Genomic DNA, 19,521 nt, shown 5'->3' on the forward strand with positions numbered 1-19,521 from the left:
TTAATAGTTCTCAAACTTTAGCCATGACATGCAGAAAGCATGAAACAGGGAACAGCTGCCTCTGCATAATTCCAGTTGGTATTTCTGATAATTGTACAAAGCTGCTTTGAATTTTCTGTTAAATTAATGGCAGTCTTAGTATCAGCTGCTACATTTTTACAGGTGCTGTGTAGTATATTTAAACAGCCTGGGCCACTGAGGCACTAGTTACTAGGGAGAGCAAAATTGCAGACCCTAGTATATGGCTCTTGGATCATCCATGAGCACAACTTGGTCTGTTTGTGGGCAGGAGAATTGTTGCTCCCTCTGGAATCCTCCCTTGCTCTCCAAGTCAGGATTTTCAAGGTTGTGTGGGGTTGCTTTTGTTTGTTTTTTTCTCCTTTCCTCTCCTTCATCACCTTGGTCACTTTTCTCCAGTCCTTTTCCCATCTCTGCCTAAACAGAAGTTTCCCAGGGGGAACTAATTTGTTCCAAATATAGATGTTTGTCAGGTTGCCCACCTTTTGTCTCAGGATTCATCTCCAGGCTCTCAGTTACTAGATAATGACATTAATCTGCACCTTCTTGTTGCTTTGAGTTGGGCTGGTGCTGTTGAAATGCCCTTACTGGAACTACTGGGGCACAGCTGAAAGTCACCCCTGCAGAAAGAGCTGTGCAGCTGCTGCTGTTCTTCCTGAGGCTTTGTTCCTGCTGCCCAGGGCTCCCATACATGTCCTGTGCACACCCATAGCTCGTTAGCCCAACAGAACCTGCCCTAGCCAAAGAGCTTCATGGGTCACTTCTCAGGGAATCACACCGTGGAAAAGTTCAGCAAACACCAGAGCTGGTGGAAAGGTGGAGGTGGAACCCTGAAGGAATGATGTTAAAATAGATTTGTGTATATAATTGAGGTGAAAAACAGCTGGAAAAATCTCTTGTTATGCAGTCTCTGATATGAATCTTCAAAGATCCATTTTCCTAGGACAGGTCCTGACTTTTCTCAAAAAAAAAAAAAATAAGCACTTCCACATCCAAGAAAGGTTTATACTACTGTTATGTCAGGGGTAAAGCAAAACTTCTCCCACAGAGTTTGGAGGATTCATCCATCAGTTCTTCCGCTTGAAGGAGGGAGTTGCTGTACAAAGCTGCTGGGGAAGTTGTGGGAAGAGGCCAGTGTTTGTTGGTTGCAGGAATTCTGTTGATTTATCAGTCAACAGAAGCTTGTTTAAGAAATAAATGTTCACTTTACCTTTCCACGTTCCTTTTTCACATTACCTTTCCAAAGTGTGTCCACTTTGCATGTTGAACATAGATTTTTTTTTTTCACCCCCACCTTTCTAATCCAATTTTCTGCCCAAGTTTGATTGATACAAGTTATTTTGACAGTCGTTCCTGGGGTCTTTTGACAACAATGATATCAATAATTAAAGAAAATAATCATCTTCTTTTACCATCTTTTTAGAAGAAAAATAATGGATTTCTTCTGTCATGGGCAGTGCGAAGCTTCCTATCTCCATCTGCACTGCCAACAAGTAGTTGGAACTCTTGATGCTTCTTAGAGAAATTGGATTAAGTGGAGTAGATCCTATTCCCAGAAATATCTCTGCTCATTACAAGTCAGTTAAGTGGGTTTACATATGGTAATTTTCAGGTCAGAACCCGAAATGAGGGACCCAGTGGTTTCTCGTATCAAGATCCAGGAGGCTGCTGTCATAAAACTCAGGAATGACTTTGCTTGATCTATTGAGGTTTTTTATGACTTAACCTCTAGGCTGTGCAAAAGAAAGCAGTTAAGAGCTCAGCACTGACTGATTTTCCGATCTGCTGACTGCAAAGCTCATGTCTGTGCAGTACTGGACATCTCACAGCTGATAATTACACTTCCCTCTGAAAGGAAAGAGTAGCTGCATAGACAAAGTGCTGACCACTTTTTGGAAAGAGGATTACCAGATTTTAGGATGAATATTGGGGTATAATGTTATTACTATGACAAAGAAGAATGTACATTTCAGTACTGAGTATTTAGAAGGGGACAGCAGTCCTGAGGGTGAAGAACACAGGTATGACATTTATCTTCCACTCTTACATACAAGCCTTTTTATTTCCTGTCTACTAAAGTAGGTGTCTATTTTTGTCACCTATAAAAGATGCTAGAATTGGTAGGTTTTCTTTCATGAGACATGTTGGGAGCTGTTTGAGCTTTTAATTGCAAACCCAGGTAATGCTCTGCCCCTAATATTCAGTCCTTTCAACTGTTTAGATAATTTTAGGGCAGAACCTCATTTGTGTCCCTCCTATTAAAATCTGCAAATACTATGTTTGTCTGTACTGCAATCCAGTGTAAAGCCAGTGCTGGGATTTTGTTTCAATTAATCAGTTTGCTTACCAGATCCTATTTTCTCCCCAAAGAACAGAGCAGCTCCTAAGGACTGCCTTCTTGCTTTTTTCCTCCTTTTACCTGTCCTACATGGGACACAAGAAATTAACATCCAACTGTATGGGGAGGTGAAAGAGGTGGGATTCAAAAGGATGGGCTGTGGTTTGCTCCCCCACTTGGTCTGCAGCACATAAAATTCCTTAAATCTTTTTTTAATCCAGTCTGTGGAAGTTTAGAACCAGATTATCTCAGCTATGAAAATTTGCTGAATTAGAGGAAACTTCAGGGATGGAATCTTATCCAAGTACTTAAACTCACAGTTGTGGATCACAAACACAAGGTTGCATTACCAATCTCAATGCATCTGTGACTGGTATTATTAAAAAATAATCAAATAAACAAAGATTCATCTTTCTATTCTGTGTGCTTTGCTGCTAGTGTGAAGCACAGGGTTTGGCATTTACTCATAGATGCACATATGGTGATTCCAGTTGACTCAAAATAGCTCCATTCTATGAACCCAAAGTTGAGATTTTTATTTTTTTTGTGTGTGAATTGGAACTCCACAGCTTTTCCTCAGTTCTGTCTTTTTGACTGTAGGATACATAGCACCAAATCTGCAGGCTTTAAATCTCTCTGCAGGGAAAAATCTGTTCAGAACAAGTTATAAACTAATTTGCATTTAGTTTGTCATAGGAAATATAAAGACTTTTCTTGTGCATCGGTTTCCTGGATTGACCTAGGCAAGCAAGGATATTTGCAGACTGTGTTTTGGTAACTGTGTATGCTGTTATGTGTTTTTAAAATGGTGTTGCAAATGGACAGGACCTCTTAGTGTATTTGATAGAATTAAAAAAAAAAAAAAAAAAAAACAACTTGGAAGATGTTGATTATCATTACTATTTTGTGATTTGTGTAGGGAGTAGTAATTAAATTACTCCTACTTTGCAATATTATATTTGCAACTGGACATAAATGTTTTGGGTTTTGTTTTTCTGTCTTCAGCCTGTAATGTTTTTTAACATTTATCTAAATACTGTACAAATCACATGTCACTCAACAAAGTGAAAGAGCATCTCTGTTCAAGTTTTGTTTACTGTAAAGATTCTGAGCTTCTTAATAAATTTTATATCAGCATTTGGATTGTCTGGAAAAAACACCTCAACAACCAATAATCCTAGATATCCTTTGTTGCATTTTTGCATCTTTTTATTTCCAGTTTGTTCTTTCATCTGTAATCCTTTCCCCTCCATTAGATTCAGTAAATAGGATCTCTTACCTATGGGCCTGAACCATAGCCCATTTTTATCTTTCTTTTCCATGCTTTGTAGCAAATTTCAGTACTCCACATGTCTGTAGTACCTCATCTCTCACCAAACAGTGTTTTTTCAGCTCTGGAGCAGTGGTAGCCAGGCTTTAATCTCCCTGCGAGGGAGCAGGAGGCCCTTGGGTGGCGGGGGGGAAGCTGGGCACCACCAGGTGTTCTAAGGGCTCCACTGGCTCTGCCCTTAGAGCTCTGGCCTGGCCTCCAAATGCTTCCTTGGGCCTGGTGCTGTTACTTAATTCTCAACTCTGAAAAAGAGGAAAGATGGAAAATAATCAGTTTTGCAAAAATGTGTAAATCTTCATTCCAGGGCAGTTATTTTCTTGAATAAAGTGAAGCCATCTTCTGTGATTCCAGTTGCCCAAAATAGGGCCTATGGGCTGTGCTCAGATGATTAACTGCAACAAAGAGAGAAACTGTTCTGCTGACAGCCATTTGTGAGCTTTCATGGCCTGTTACTCCTCCACACCTGCTGGGCTGCATATTTCAGACTCTTTGGGAAGATACCTGCTTGTTTATAGAAACAGAGTTTCAGGAATGCCAACAAATGTTTATTATGACTACTTGTTAACTCTGTAATGCAGAAATGTCTTGGATGTCCAATGAAACTGTTACTGCTGCTAGATAGAGCGAGCAGGATGGATATGACAAATGCTGACTTCTTCTTTTTTTCTTTTTTTTCTTAAAATGACTATTTAAGTTTTTAGGTGTCATCATGGTCCATCTCCCCTTCCATAGCAAATATAAATATAGTGCATTTCCTTTGTTGATTTTTCAGGCATTCAAAAGGGATGTTCTTGCTGATTCAAGACCAAACAGTTCTGTCCAGGACTCTACACTGGAGATAAGGACATGGGACTCCTGCCAGATTCCAGCTGGTTCATCACAACTGACATCTTGGCTGACAACTGTGAAAAGGATCTTCGGATTATTCTATTTTGTTTTTGTGGGAGACCACAATCCCCAAACTCTAGAACATATCAGGTACTAAATCAAACACTAAGCTTTTCCATAACATTACTAGATTGTTACTTGCCTCTTATGAAGGAGTTTAGGCATTCAGATCTTACTCTTTATTTCTTGTAAGAAATGGAAAATCCTTGGTTTTACATCTTGCAGTAGCTGAGTAATGACAAGGAGTTGTATTTCTTATTTCCTATGGAAAATTTGGGGTTTAATTATTATATTTACATAGTGTTTTAAATTATCATTATAAATTGTAATTGTTGATTATTACTGTAATTGCTGTGGTTATTATCCTAATTACCAAATTGTTTGTTTCTTTCTTCGTTGTTGTTTTTGAGAGAATGCTTAATTTATTAAGACTAAATTCATGCATTCAGAACTTGTCCAGTTATTACCTGTCAACAAGGAAACTGTAAAAGTTCATGAAATTTATGAATGTTTGCACACTTGGGGTGTTACAATTCATCTATTTACTTCCAACCCTTTTAAGATAAATCTGTATGTAATTTTCTTTTCCTTTGAGAAAATCTTGCCTTGTTTCTGTTGGAGCCTAGTTTGATTTGGAGTATCTTAATGTTCAGGTGTTTATTTTTGAAATGTGGAAGAGAAAATCTGTGAGCATTATCCAAGAGTGTAGCTCTCAATTCTTGTTTGTGTAGGTGTCTGCTGTTACACACCACTGATAAAAGTGGTTAAAAAGAAATCACTCCTTCTAATACAAAACAGAAAAAAGTGTCATAGCAGAGGGGGAATCCTTTTGCAGCAAAATCATGTTTATTTTGGGCAGCTGTTTAGGTATGGGTTGCTTTTTAATTAATTTTAAATTACTCAATAATTCACTTTTTCTTTGTCCTAAAGGTTCCATATTTCTTGTAGAATTTTAAAATAACATTTTCTAATGAGGATGTCTGATATTCTTACTGTAAAAGATGAAACTGATGCAATGAAGGGTTCAGAAGCTGAATTTAAAGATACAGACCCAGTTGAAAACCTAAAAAAATCAGGAAGTCAGGAAGAGATTCAAGTGGAAAAGGATGAAAATTGTTCTGATAACAAAAACAGTATGCCGGTAAGAAGCTTTTCATTTTATTTTTGACTAGTATATCATGTTAAATAAGTCTGTGTCTTGTTGTTTCCCATTCTCTTGATCCTCCTACATGTTTCTTTAGTACAGTGAGAAAAACTTGGTTGGTTTTAGGGAAGCAAATATGATTATTGCTTCCTCTCTCCTCCTTTGCTCCACTTCTCTGTTTATACTCATGTAAATATGACTCAGTCATTTTTAATTCTGTGAAGTAGATGAGCAGTTTTGCTGGGAACCAGACAATTTGCCTGTGTTTGTGTTTCCCTGAGTGCATATGTGTAAGTCTTTCATTGTAGCAGATCAAGGAACAAACTCAGGTTGGCTCTTGCTGCTGCTGAGTCCTGACAGAGTTTGGAGCTGGGCTGTGTGTGCTGAGTGTTGTGTGTCTGCCCTGGGCAGGGGTGGCCAGCTCAGGGCTTTTGAGCTGTTGCACTTTACAGGTGGCTGAGGTGTAGATTTTCCAGCAGAGCTGTTCAGCATAAGGCTGAAGTAATGAGCTGTAGGCAATCCAAATCCCCAGAGCTCCTGAGGCCAGCAGGTCTGAGTGCTGCCCCAGCCACCTGCAGAATGAGCTGGGGAGCATCATCCTGCCTTGGTGGGCAGCAGATACTCCCTGCACCTTCTCTTCCTCTGATCTTCACTGCTTGACAGCTTTGGTAGATGACTTTTAGGTAGAAAAGCTGAGGCAGTTCCTGGTGCACACACCGAAAAGCTGAGCCATATAAATGGATGGCTTTTGGAGGTGGGAGAAGTGAAGTACCCGTAAGGAAGTCATGGCATCACATTTCAAGTGAGAAGGAGGCAAAGCAAATAGTGTGAAAATACCTTGTGTTAATGGAGAACGCACTGATAAGGAAGGGTTAGGAATTTGTGGCAGCACATTTAATCTAATCTGAGATTTAGGTATGGGACAAGAGAGTTCACTCCTGGCTGAGGCTGCCCACCTGAGGACTGTAAGCAGCTCACATGAGGGGAGGAGTTCAGGAAAGCAACTGAAAATTTCTGACACAACCTACAAAACAGGCCAGATTTGTAAAAGGAAAAATAGAATCTTGTGTTTGGCAAAAGCTATAGTTGTCTATAGGAATTTTGTGTCTGTGGGTTAATACTAAACAAAATTTTTATAGAAATCCTGATTGGGATCCGAGGGATCTCTTGTGGATTGCAAAAACAGGACAGTAGCTTATTAGATTCTTGTTATTGAGATTTGAGTAAAAGGTTCTTTGGGGAATAGTTTTGTTCAAGACTAACAATTCAATATCCCACTGAGTGAAGTAAGCTTTAACTGCTGTGTTAAATTGCTTCCAGATAAATCTTGTAGACCACTGCAATAACAATAGTTTTACACTTTAATATCTGCTGGCTTTATTAAGGCTGGCATCAGTGTAAATAGATAATTTTATGGAAAAAATAAATCCTTGAAATGAAATATTTCTCCTGTAACATGAGAAATAACTGCTCCTGAAAAGCTGGGAGATATTATAGCTGAGCTGGTATTTTCTTTAATTAATGGAATATTCTAGTACTGAGCCTTAAAAATTAATCTATGGTTTAGTTATTTTCATACAGTTCAATAATTTGTAAACATCTCATTCATGTTTTCTCATTTAATGAATTTTAGTGTGGAAATTTCTGTGAGACTCAAGTGGCAAATAAGAAATAGGCCTTCCTGCAAAGAACTGCTGCTGTCTCATCAGAGTGCAGAGGAATGAACCTGTCAGTGCTGCCAGAGGCTGTGGGCTGGCAGGGGGTTCATTGCTTGGCTGGGTCCTCATTCAGGGGCCAGAGCTGGTGGCTGAAATGATTATCTCACATCCACAAAATGGACTGGACACTGCATGGTGAAGGCTGTTGGATAGAAAGAGCTCTGCTGTCAGTGCATTTAGTGTGGTGTCCTGGAATCTCCATCACAATCAGAACTGCTATTACATGAGCAGTTTAATTAAAAACTGAGGCTGAGGATGCAGATTTCCAGAGTGGCAGGAAGACAGAAAGTTACCAAATGGAACATGGCTACTGTAAGCAAGCCCCTTGCAACAACTGAAATCAGCAGAAGTTAATGTCACTTGTACTGTGGAGGCTGCCAGTGCAAATATATGTCTCATAGTTGAGGATTTCCCATTTAAAGCATGTTTTATGCTAAAATACAAAACAAAAATTTGGGGTTGTCTATAGTAAAAAAACCCTTGTTTTTTTAACAGTAACAGTCTAATGGATGGTTAAACAGTTTGATGGAATTTCAGTGGACATAGTACTTGTCATTAAGTGCAGGTTAAATGTTATTGTGGTAGTGGGAAAAAGAGCAAAGAATCTGCTGAGAAATGTTAGAAAATATTATCAGAAACTTACTGGAATTTGTTGTGTACTTCTGTTTACTATCTGAGTGCTTCAGAGGATGGGTTGGTCATGGGGGTTGCATGGGGGCTGGATTTGGCTCTCCTCCCTGGTGGCAGAATAAGTTTGGTACCTACTGACAAACTGCAGTCATATTCCTCAGTACAGTTATCACTTCATCACTTTGACTTCTTTAAGCCAAGGAAGAAACAAGCTGTGATTCTTCCTCTGTCTGAATTTGACATTCCATCAGTGGAATGCTCAGTGATTAATTTAATGCTCAATTTATTCAGTAGATCATCTAACCATGTTCTGTCATCAACTTTGATCTTAGCTACACCTTCCTTCCATTGCTGTAAGCTCTTATGAATGGATTCTGAACAATCAGATAGGTTCATGCAACACATTCCATCATGGGCCATTGAATTCAGACATGTTTCTGGAACAGCACAGTTCAGAAACTGATGGTTATATTTTGAAATGTAACTGTGGTTGTAAATTCCAGATTATTTGGAGGTTGTGCATTAATAACTGATTGGCTGCTATGTCTGCTGTTGGAGATACAATGTGAATGAGGAAAATACCTAATTATTGTACATGGCCAGCACTCCAATTTCTTTAAGCAGTGCAAAAGTAGAGATAATGATACAGAAAAAAATTCTGAACTGGCATATTTGCAGTGAGGTTCAAGTATCATTTAAATGGCACTAGAGACAAGAGACACTGTTATGAAAAGTACTTTCACAGAAGTCACATACACATCAGCACTATGGTGGATTTTGGTTCACCAGTCACTGTTGTCTCCCACCTGTTCATCTTACCCAGGCCAGGTGACAACCAATGAATTCAGAATTAGCTGGAATACAGGCTCTGTGTTGCCTCTGTCTCTGGGTGGTGAGACAGGCAGTGTCATCCACTGTAAGGACAAAGCTGCAGGAAATACTGACAACAAATTAAAGATCCTGGATTTATCCTGCAAGATAGTCCCTTACGTTTATTATTAGGAAGACTTCTGTTTCAAAACCCAAAAAAGTCTCATGACATAAGTGCAGGGTTGTACCCATCGACTGTATGATAAAGGCAAGGCAAATGTTGTGTTGAGTATAATTCTGATTTTGTTTTATGCTAATTAAGAATATATCCTTGTCCTTTGGGGCAATTAGACAATTATTTTACTTAGCAACTTGACATCTCTCTTCCTGCAAGTATCTTCCTTCTGTACTAGCACAAACCTTGAGCTTCTCTTTCTGCTTCACAGCTGAAGTTCTCCAAAGTCTTTTCTTGCCTCTTCCCCAGCTGTTTTGGTCTTGTCAGGATTTACCTGTCTTTGTCTCCAAAATACGGGATGTAATGCTTTTGACTAGATAAATGACTGGGCAGATTCTCGTATTCTTCAGTTGCCTCCATGTCCAAGGGTGAAACTATTTTTCCATCAGTCATCCTTGACTGTGTCATGGAAAATTGCTGTCACTGCTCACTAATGCAGGACAGCAAGTAACCATGGACCACACTGTTCCTTTCCCTCAGCATTACAAAGCTATCCATGGTTCTTGGGACTGCAGCACTTGACTGGATTTAAAATTGAGACATAATTTTGCAGAAAGGTAAAAAACTGAATGTCCTTAGAACACTCTTTGTTCAGGTTTGTCATGTTGTGCCTATCCTCAGAAATGCCCAAATGGTACTTCAGAAATAAAACCCCTTCTCACAGAACCTTTCACACGTCTGAGTTTGCCATCTTGTGCCTGACCTGTTTTTATCCAGCTTGTTTAGACAGCACAGTGATGATAGAGGAAGGCATGTAACAGCTCCAGATCTTTAATTTGCATGTGATCTGGTGAGGTACTTAGGAAAAAATAAAGTAGGCAAATACTCCTACTGAAAACCTGGTTATTTATGTTTTTGATAAAGGCTGTCTTACTTCCCTTTTTATTTTGCAGTTGGAAATGTAGCATAGTAGCTGGTCTTAAAAGTTGTGTTGGTGGGGTTTTATCAAAGGCAAGAGCCTAATCATTATTTTCATTATGCAATTATTTGGAATGCTTGCTTTTAAACACTGTCTTGAAATCCTGCCCATAATGGCTATAAATAGGGTTTTCATTAACACAGTGTTTTCTTAAGGCCATGAAATCTTTTTGAGAGCTGCAAATATAAAGAAATTGCCTAATTTGCACTCACCAAGGATTGCATATTCTAAATGAGCTAGAAATTATTTTTCACAAATGGGGAACATAAAGATGTTCTGTAGGAGCAAATCTTCATAAATGCAGAGAAATTAGGATGGAGATAAAATTCATGGGCCTGAAAAGAGAGATAATGTGCATTAACAGCTACAATGTGCATTGGCTACCTGCTGTCCTGGAATTCCAGTGGAAGTGTCAGTGTGGTTTTGTCCAAGAAAGGAATCATTGGATTGTACTCACCCATCTCCAAGCTCTGGGAGTGCAGTTGCTGGTGGTGTCAGAGGACTTTGGGGTTTGTACTTCCAGGCCAGACCTTGCACCATCGGGCTGTGCTCACCTGAGCTGTTCCTGCAGTCTGGCCCCTCCAGCTGTGTTCCAGTGCTTCTCACCTGACCTGTGTGTGGTGCTCACTGCTCAGTCACAGCTGGGTCTTGGGAATTGAAATTTTGTGGTTTGACATCCTTAAAGTCACACAGGGAAGCCAGGAGTCCATACCTATCACAGTAGTGTTGTACAGGGTAGTTGTTTCTAGATGAGAAGTTTGAATAGGATAGGTGGAGTTATACTTGTCTCATCTGTAAAGGAAAGTCTCCCTCCTACAGTGGCCCCCCAGCTCTCCCCAGTATTATTGGTGTTTAGTCCCAGCAACCATTTCTTCTTCTTTCTTTTTAAATCACTCTTAAAAATAACTGAAATGTGTGACTTATCTAATTAGTGAGCAGTAGCTCGATGTCCTGTATAACTGAATTCCCTCTTGTACCCTCTTGTACATAAAATCTGGATCTGGGGTGTTTGCATCCATATATTCTTTTGGCTTATGTACTGGCTTCAAAGCTTGCAAAATTTTGCAAAAGATAAACAATTGCCTGAGTATAGATTCTTTTGCCTCTTGAGGACTCCACTGACAGTCCTGATGTGACTTTAAATTTGCACTACTTGATTTGAACATACCTAAGCTGATTGAGGCTGGAGTAATTGATAAGAGCTTGGGAAATCATCCAGTTTTTGAAATTCAGTAGCTTGGTGTAACAGAAACTTTGCCAGGGGTATGCAGGGCCAACTTTCAGAATGCAAGGAATGCTTTCAGAGGAGATGAGGGAAACAGAAAAATGCACATAACAGAAAAACTCGAAGTCTCTGTGTGGTTCCAGGTATGGAAATAGCAAAACTCAGAGTCTGAATGGTTCCAGGTATGAAAGCATTTGAACTGTCTTTACTGCTCAAAATCCCAGCAAGCTTCCTTTAAAAATTGGGTGGTGAGTTCAGTTAGTTTTCAGTGCAGCTATTTAAAATTCTGTTACATAGTGAAATGAGCTCCCCTTCTGCTGCTCCTCAGCTAAGCTGGTGCAACATCCAAAATAGACATGTGGGACTTGAGGAAAATGAGAGAAAAAGCAGTTCTGCCTTTACGTGGTAGAGCTCTTTGCTGTAGGTGAGGTTTCTTTTTAGTGATGTTGTATGCCCTGCTAGGAAGTTCAGGCACTCGATAGACATCTCCTGTGAGCTAAGGCAAAGAGAGCTGCATTAATGGAGTTTTCCAGTGGAGTTTCTATTCAGTTTCCTTTTTAAAGGAGGAAATATTGTCCATTAAACAACATTTGAAATTGCATTACTGATGTTAATTTCTCCTTATAAATATTAGGCCTGTGCTCCCTAAAACCTGTTCTGTTAAAAGCTTGTCTAATCATCAGTTTTAGTTCTCCAGGGAAACCAGTATTTAAATTACGTGATGCTACTCTAAATGTTTCTATTCTTGTGCTACTGGCACTGAGGATTGAGTTAGTTTTAACTATGCAGTTAACAAATCATTAAATGCTTTTGTTGATTCAAATGTACCTTTCAGCTGTGCATACTGTAGTAAAAGCCTGGTAATTTTTTTTTAAGGAAGAATTGTAATAGAAGAAGGGCTTTGGGAGGAAAAAGCAAATTATTGCATAATAAGTTACTAAAATGGGTCTGGGAGGAGAAAAAGCATATTAATTCATATGAATTTACTAAATGAAAGAGGAAAAAAAAGATCAGTAGCTCATTTTAAAATATACTTGTATAGGTCCCAAGATGAAAGGAAAAAACCCCATGTGTTTTAAGCTGCTTATGATAGGTCATCATCTGTTATGTGTTCCCTTGGTAGAGGCAATGCTTTCCTTTTTTAATATCATTCTTCGAGGTAGGTTTCAGGAATAGGAAGAAAATTTATAAAAACCATGTCATGTTGCCAAGGAAATTAGGAAACAAGAATTGAAAGTGTAGGAGCTGGCTGAGAGAGTAAACTGCTTGGATGCCACTGAACAAGGATAATACTTGGTTCCTGTAAAAGTGCTCTGATATCTATTGTTGATAAATGAAGAAGGGAAATCAAGGACAAACCTGATGAAAGTAGCAGAGCACCGAATCCGTCAGCGCAAAGCACCTGCTGTTCCTTTCACAGATCTGCCCGTGTCAGTGCTAACTGTCAAAGCTTTCTCTTGTACAGACTCTTGCATTAACACACTTGTGCCTCTGAGCTAATGTAACCCTTCTCTGTTGTGCCTGCCGCCAGCGGCCAGCGCAGTCCTTTGGACAGACGGCCAAAAGGTCCAAGGTACGGTAGCCCGGTGTGCTGGCATGCGAAGGGAGCCCTTCATGCTTGGTGCAGCTTCGTTACTTTGTGGAAAGTGCCTTTACTTTTATTTTTTGGCATTGTAGCTTTGTTTTATTCTGTTGGATTTTTGTCTTGCCTAGTTGTTTGCTTTTGTGATTTTGGTGGCTTTTATATTTTTGGTGGCTTTTTATTGTTATGGAGAGAAACACTTTCCCAATATTTTATTTACTTTTCTTTAGATGTGCTCTATTGTTCTGGTAGTGCCTTCAAAAGCTGCAATTGCCTGGGTATTTTCATCCTAAAGGGAATTATTTATTCTATTGAAAACATGAAAAATGCTGTTTTCAGCCATTTTGTTTTTCATATAATGAATGAAAAAAATAATGGCTTGTGGTATATTTATATTATCTTTTATAAGCCATAGATTTTAATTTTACATACTTTCCTTTAGTCAAACACAAAGTTAAAGTTAGTTCGGAGCCTTGCTGTATGTGAAGAATATCCACCACCTCCCACAGCTGAAATATCCCAGGACCTCCAGGTAAAAATCACCTTACTGAAGTTTCTGGAACAATTTCAAGTAACTTCTTTTTCAAAAGAAAAAGTCTGCTGGTATTCTTTAAATATGTGGATACCATCTGGTTTTAATTTTTTTTTTTTTTTTTACTACTGATCTAATAGAGGTGATAATATCAGGTGCAGAATTTGCTGCCTTGTTTTTCTGAGCTATCCTAGTTGATATCTGTGGGCAGAAAGAGGGGGTTTGTCAGTTCTTTTAACTTATTAGTCCAACAGTGCACTTGAGGGACTCTTCAACTGCTTAAGTGCTGTCTGTAATTAGTAAGATAGAAACACTGATTAGTATGGAGCCTAATTTATTGTCTTTGTACATTTTGAAAATGGAAGCAGTTGTGATTTCTGGTGTAACTGAATTTCTGCATATTAGTCCCAGTTGCTGGTAGCTCTGTAATACCTGCCTGAGGTACATCTGAATTAATCTATTAAAATTATAGAACACACAGAAGTTCCTACATGCTGAACAAAATATGTAAAATGACTTTAGAGAATTTAAACAAAATCCATGTTCCCTGACTTTACCTCCATACCAGTCTGTATTTTCAGAGCAAAACCCTACCGCTGGCTTTAGTTCTGTGGATGAGTGAGGGCCATCAAAATGCTGGGCTTGTTCATGCCTATCAAAACAGAAGTGGGTCTTTGCTGTTATTGAAAAGCTTCTAAACTGTGCTTTTGTGAAAAGTCTTCCTTTGGTTAAGAAGGAAGCAGTAGAAAGCAGAATGTGAAGGGGTTTAGCTGGAGAGGTGGTAATTCAGTTCTGAGGAAAGATGGACATTGAGAGCTCATGTAGGTTTTTGTCAAGCTAATTAAAATTTTTTGAGACTGAAACAGTAGGTTTGGACTGAAACCCTCCAGGTTTGCGGGGGCTTTGTTCCTTTGGAAAGATAAGAAAATATTATTTTTGTAGGCTTTTACTAATATACCAGAATTTGAAGTGCTGACTAGAGGAATTCAGAAACTCGGCCTGCTACTATGATGAAAATCTAAGTCATAGTTTGGAATAGGTTGTAGAGTAAAGGATTAAAAGCCAGCAAAAGAGTTATTGATGTTTACAATGATTTACAGTCCGTTTGTAATGTTTCCCGTAAGATAACAAAATAGACTGAGAGATCAGGTCAGGCTGAGTTGTTCAATCTGAAGCAGTGGGGTTTAACTTTGTCAGTCACTGTAGCAAATTACAAGAAGACAGAAGCTTGATTTGGTGGACTAATTATCCATGGTGTATTTTCAACATAAGAGGCATTAGGATTTTCCAACCTCCAGCACTACACAAGACTGTGTGTTGAATGGTTTAAAGTCAGACATTTATAAGGTGGCATTTGTGGCCAAGTCCTCTGGGAATCTGTCCCTAGCTCTGTGCTGCCAGGTGGCCCTTGAAAGGAATCCTTGCAGCAGCAGGAGGGATGTCAAGGCTGTTTCTGCAGAATGAATTGGATTGTGTGATAATGTAAGTTTGTACAAAAGGAATACCAGAAAGCAGATTGCCTTAAGAACAAAATTAGAGCTAGCTGTGAGTTTTCTTTGGAAGCAGTAATGTAGAAGAAATGGCTTATGAATCCCAATAGCTGTGCAGAGAATGATTGCAAGAACAAATTTAGTTCTTCCCTGGAGGGTGGAGAAATGTGTTGGAGAGTTAGAAGTGGGAATCTGTTACAAGTTCTGATGCTGGAGTGCAATCCTGTGGGGCACTGGTCTCCCATGACCCTCTGTAACACGGGCAATTTCTTCATCCATTTAGCCTCCTTTCCCAAACTATCTTTGGGAAAGCATGGAAGAGCTCTTCATATGTGCCAATCAGCTGCTGCAATTGGGACTAGTATGCCTCCAGCCCCACACTCTGAAGCATTAATTGTGCTTGGGATGTGTGGGAGCTCCAGTGGCTCAGAGAAGGAAGAGCCTTACCTGCACAGGTGTCTCTGGCAGCAGGAGAATCACCTCTGATTCTAGAAGAGTCACTGCTTCATTGTATCCATGATTGCAACTAAAAGGTGGCTTCCAGTTTAGTTTTAAGAAACAGGACAAATTAATTTCAGGATAATGTTGCTGGTGATATTTGAAGAATCACAATGTTCAATTATTAGAAAGTGTTAGGCTTGATAGGATGAAAAATACATGTACTTAACTAGGGAGTGGTGTGAGTTTGGGGATAACTCCATGGTCTTGTCTGTGACTGTTCATCAGTCACCCCTTCATACCAGCAGCTCCAGCAGGGTGAAATTCCTGACACAGGGGGGTGCAGGAGGCACTTAGCAAGGCACCACTGGCTGCTTCTCCTCAGAAGGCTGTGATGGAAGAGGGTGACAGACCAAAGAAATTGTCTCAAGCAGATGAATTTATATTCTGATCTAGGTTTCTATTTTCAATTGCAACATGAAGCAAGATTCTGCTTCTCCCTGAGAAACCCAGATAAGAGCCTTGGATATTTTTGATACTTGTTAAAAAGCACTGGCAGCCCTTTACTAAAAGGTACTAAAGGTGAAAGTATGAGCTTACAAATTTATTGTGAGGGGAAGAACATAACTGTGGGAAGAACATATCTTTGTAACATTAACTCTATATTCTCTTGCCATCATTTGTGTAAACATCAGGTTGTTCTGACTCTATGTTCTAATACAAAGTACAAGCACTAGCAAAGGGTGATCCAGTTAAGCCCTTTTTAAGGAAGAGCTGTTTTTGTATGAATTACAGTTGTTATTATGAGTAACAATTAAATAAATCTTCAAAAAGTTGAACTTTCTAAGCAAATTAAAATAACCCAATGGACAGGGAGTGTGAGGAGAAGGCAAGGGCTGTAACATTAGTTTCTATAGACTTATGTTGGTTTTTCTGATAGAAAGCCCAGCCTCAGCATGTAGGCCTTTGAGAAATATTCTTACCTTTTTCTCAAACGTATTAAGCTGGCAGGATTAATCAGGTTTTGATGGTTTGGAGCATTTTCCTGTTTGTTTGGCTTTTTCTTGTTTAATCAAAATTTGGTGACAATTTCCTCTTCTACAATGATGGCTTGGGATGGGTGATCAGAGTTCAGGCTAGGAGTCTGTTCAGTCCAAATGCCAGCAGAGACCTGCTGCAAACAGGGTGGGATTAAGAGAGTTTATAGGGGAAGAGAAGTTAAAAGATTTTTCAGCAGCTTTCTAGTCAAGTAGGTCATATTTAATTAGATGCTACAGTTTTTATAGCATGAAATCACAAGAAAGTGCCCTTTGGTACCCAGTTCTGGTGCATCACACTTTGAAGTAGAGCTGGTGGTAGTAGCAGAACTGGCTGTTCAGATGGTGATTCCTTTTTTTAGCTCTTGTTGGGGAAGTAAGTATGGAAAATGATTACTTGCTGAGATCCTTTGACTAAACTATTGCTGTGTGCATTACTTGGAATGAGTTTAGAAGTTGCAGTCACTTTTCTAGTGAAGAAACATCAGACTATGAAAATTTCTTTAATTTACTGATAGTTTTGTAGAGTGTTGTTGTAACATGGAGGATAACACATTGGTGAATCCAAGTCAGGAACAATTTCTTAATAGGACAGAAACATTTCTTTCTCAAATAAAGGTTGCACACTACTTGGTGAATGGTGAGTGTAGAACATTTTGTAGTGACAAATCAATTGCTCATTAGAATTGCACACAGGTTTATGCGGCAAGGAATACAAAGACTTGTTCTGGACTCCTTAAGGTGAATTCTCAAGACTAGGAGAGAATCAGATGAGAGAGTTCCTTGCTGGTGACTGGGCTTGGTATTTATCAGATGTGGTTATAGATCCTGTCCAAAGCTGAGAAGGCTTTATTGGCACCGAGTTGTTGTTAGTGGATGTTCATGAATTAGGAAGTCTAATTGAACATTTATTGTGGGGAAAAGTCATAATGAAAGGGAGAGCTGGTAAAACTCTCAGTGGCTGTTTTTCCATCATTTGAAAAAGTTGTTTCCCCAAAGCTGCAGATGGGAACTCCTGTTGGGCAAAGCCTGGGTGGTGCAGGGCTCCCCCTGTGCCTGCACTGGCACGAGTGGCTGAGGGCTGGGCACATGAACAGGCTCCAGCCTGGTGGATCCTGGCTAAATTTAACTCTGGCTGCATTCCACGGGTGAGATCAAGGCTGTGCAATGACACAAGAGCAGAGCTTAGAGCAAGAGCCTGGATGTGGGTAAGAAGGGGTTTGAGGGAAGAGTGAGGACTTGTGTGGGAAAGGATTAAGGTGCAGGGCAGAAGAGGGCTAGGCAAGAGTGAGTGAGGGGCAGTTCTCCGGATTGGGAAGGATTAGATGTTGTCGGGAATGTGGAGGTGACAGTAAGGACTCAGCTGGCATCTAGGGGAGCAGAATTGTCATTTGAGGGAGTTAAAAGGTGACAGGGGAGTCTGGCTCTGACAGGACTTGGCCACTGCTCCCATGGGAGTCCCTCAGGTACAGTGACTCCATTGCTCCCAAACTCCTCGGCTCTGGCTGTCTGGAATGTGTTGGTCCTCCACTGACAACCTCCTGAAAGAGTAAAGGGGCATGAAAAACAAACTGCAGTCTTGTACTGTTCAGGGTATTTAGGGGACCATTATGTCGCTGATTTCAGAGAGAAACAGGTTTTATAATAGTTCACCTACTGGTATAAAACCATGGATTTTGAGGTGATTGCACACAAAGCTACTCTATCAAAATACACAGGAAGTTATGAAATTATGCCTTGATGACAAGTCTGCAAACTTTGCTTTGATATATTGTACTGTAAATATTTCCCTTTTTTGTGGATCTGGAAATGCTGGTCTTAGAAATTTTTGGGTTGTTTTGTTTTTTCTTTATATGCACCAAATAAAAACTTGAAACAAGCTTTTACAGTAAAGAACTGTGAAGAATGGGGAGGAAAAAAACATTGTGGATGAGACATGACTTAAAAATATAGAGGCAGTATAAAATTTATACATCTGAAAACCAGAATATTTTCTTACATGTATGGAGAAAGATACTTTGAATTCATTTTGCAATAGCAAAAGTGTGTGTAAATTCTAAAATGTCTGTGATCCTTTCTATGCCTTCTCTATACACTCTGATTTACTGAGAAATAATTTCATTGGTCATATGGAGCACATAGGGAATCAGAAAGAATATGTAAACAATTTTTTTTGTTGTTGCTTCATTATTTTGCAGGTAATATAGTACAGAACAGTTCTCCTGCAGGTATTGTTTGAAATAATTTGTGTGGTGACTGATTTTTACTTTTTGACAGGAGAAAATTCAGATCCAGTTGTCACAGTCTTTTGAAAAAGAAGAAAAACCTGCAAAAGATGAATCAGAAAAGGAAAAATCCAGTGATAAGTTGTCCAGAAAAATGTTGTCAAGAGGTTTGTTCTCTCTCCTTGTGTTATTCAATATACTGTAAAGATAAAGAACATATGAAAATACAGTTCTGCTTCTAGGTCTTCATTGCATAAACATGGCGGGGTTTTTTAAAATTTTATTTGCAAATGAAGCAAATAGATCAGACACCTTTGAGCTAGAGGAGGAATTGGTCCCCGAGGAAAGAGAGCTTTAGAGACTTCATCAAACACTCCAGCAAATGCTTTTCCTTTCTGTCCTGTCTGACTGTGCAGACCAGCATAAAAAACCAGCTGTGTTGTCTCACTTGTGTCCAAGGGTTCTTTAAGCTGACTTTACGAGTCAGTGGAAGCTCCTGTCTTGTTCCTGGGCTTTGTTGTTACAGGACTTGTGAAACTGAAGTGAGAGTGGCACAGCTCCCTTTGTACTTTTTCTGGTCCTCATTCAACAGGCATCAGTGTTCTCCTTTGTTTATTTTACTTTTGATAGTATCTAGAATTTTTTCAGTAAAGTTTTGGAGTAAGAGTAGAACTACAGAAATAAAAAGGACAAGTATTATGTTTTCACTTAAATATTCCTGCATTCTGGATTAGAGTTACAGTCTATGTGCTGAAAATCTTTGGGTTTTAATCTGAAAGAGAGCTGTGAAATCAATGACATAAGCTACCAGTTTATGTCCATGCTGCCTAATGCCTCCTACAGGTAGAAGACTTTATGCATTTAAGTTGGCAAATCATTTTACAGCTCTTGCTTTAAAAATCCACAATGTTTACATAAATATCTTGGATCAGACAGAGTATAGGAAATACCTTTAGAGCTGG

The 19,521-nt window shown here is 39.3% G+C and overlaps 1 protein-coding gene across 8 annotated transcripts in view; it reads left to right on the forward strand.

The window, feature by feature from the left end:
* Positions 1–19,521, forward strand: part of R3HDM1 (R3H domain containing 1) — a 77,901-nt gene that overhangs the window by 23,629 nt on the left and 34,751 nt on the right. For 6 of the 8 annotated variants that reach the window (XM_053947124.1, XM_053947123.1, XM_053947125.1 and 3 more), the window contains 5 exons: positions 4,459–4,664; positions 5,505–5,715; positions 12,787–12,828; positions 13,280–13,369; positions 18,612–18,726. In XM_053947124.1, coding sequence (XP_053803099.1) covers positions 5,545–5,715; positions 12,787–12,828; positions 13,280–13,369; positions 18,612–18,726 — 418 coding nt within the window. In that variant the 5' untranslated portion in view covers positions 4,459–4,664; positions 5,505–5,544. The remainder of the gene's footprint in view (positions 1–4,458; positions 4,665–5,504; positions 5,716–12,786; positions 12,829–13,279; positions 13,370–18,611; positions 18,727–19,521) is intronic. The other 2 variants (XM_053947127.1, XM_053947130.1) reach the window with 1 other exon arrangement.

Source organism: Vidua chalybeata, chromosome 7 (assembly GCF_026979565.1).
Source record: "Vidua chalybeata isolate OUT-0048 chromosome 7, bVidCha1 merged haplotype, whole genome shotgun sequence".
Classification (NCBI taxonomy): Eukaryota; Metazoa; Chordata; class Aves; order Passeriformes; family Viduidae; genus Vidua; species Vidua chalybeata.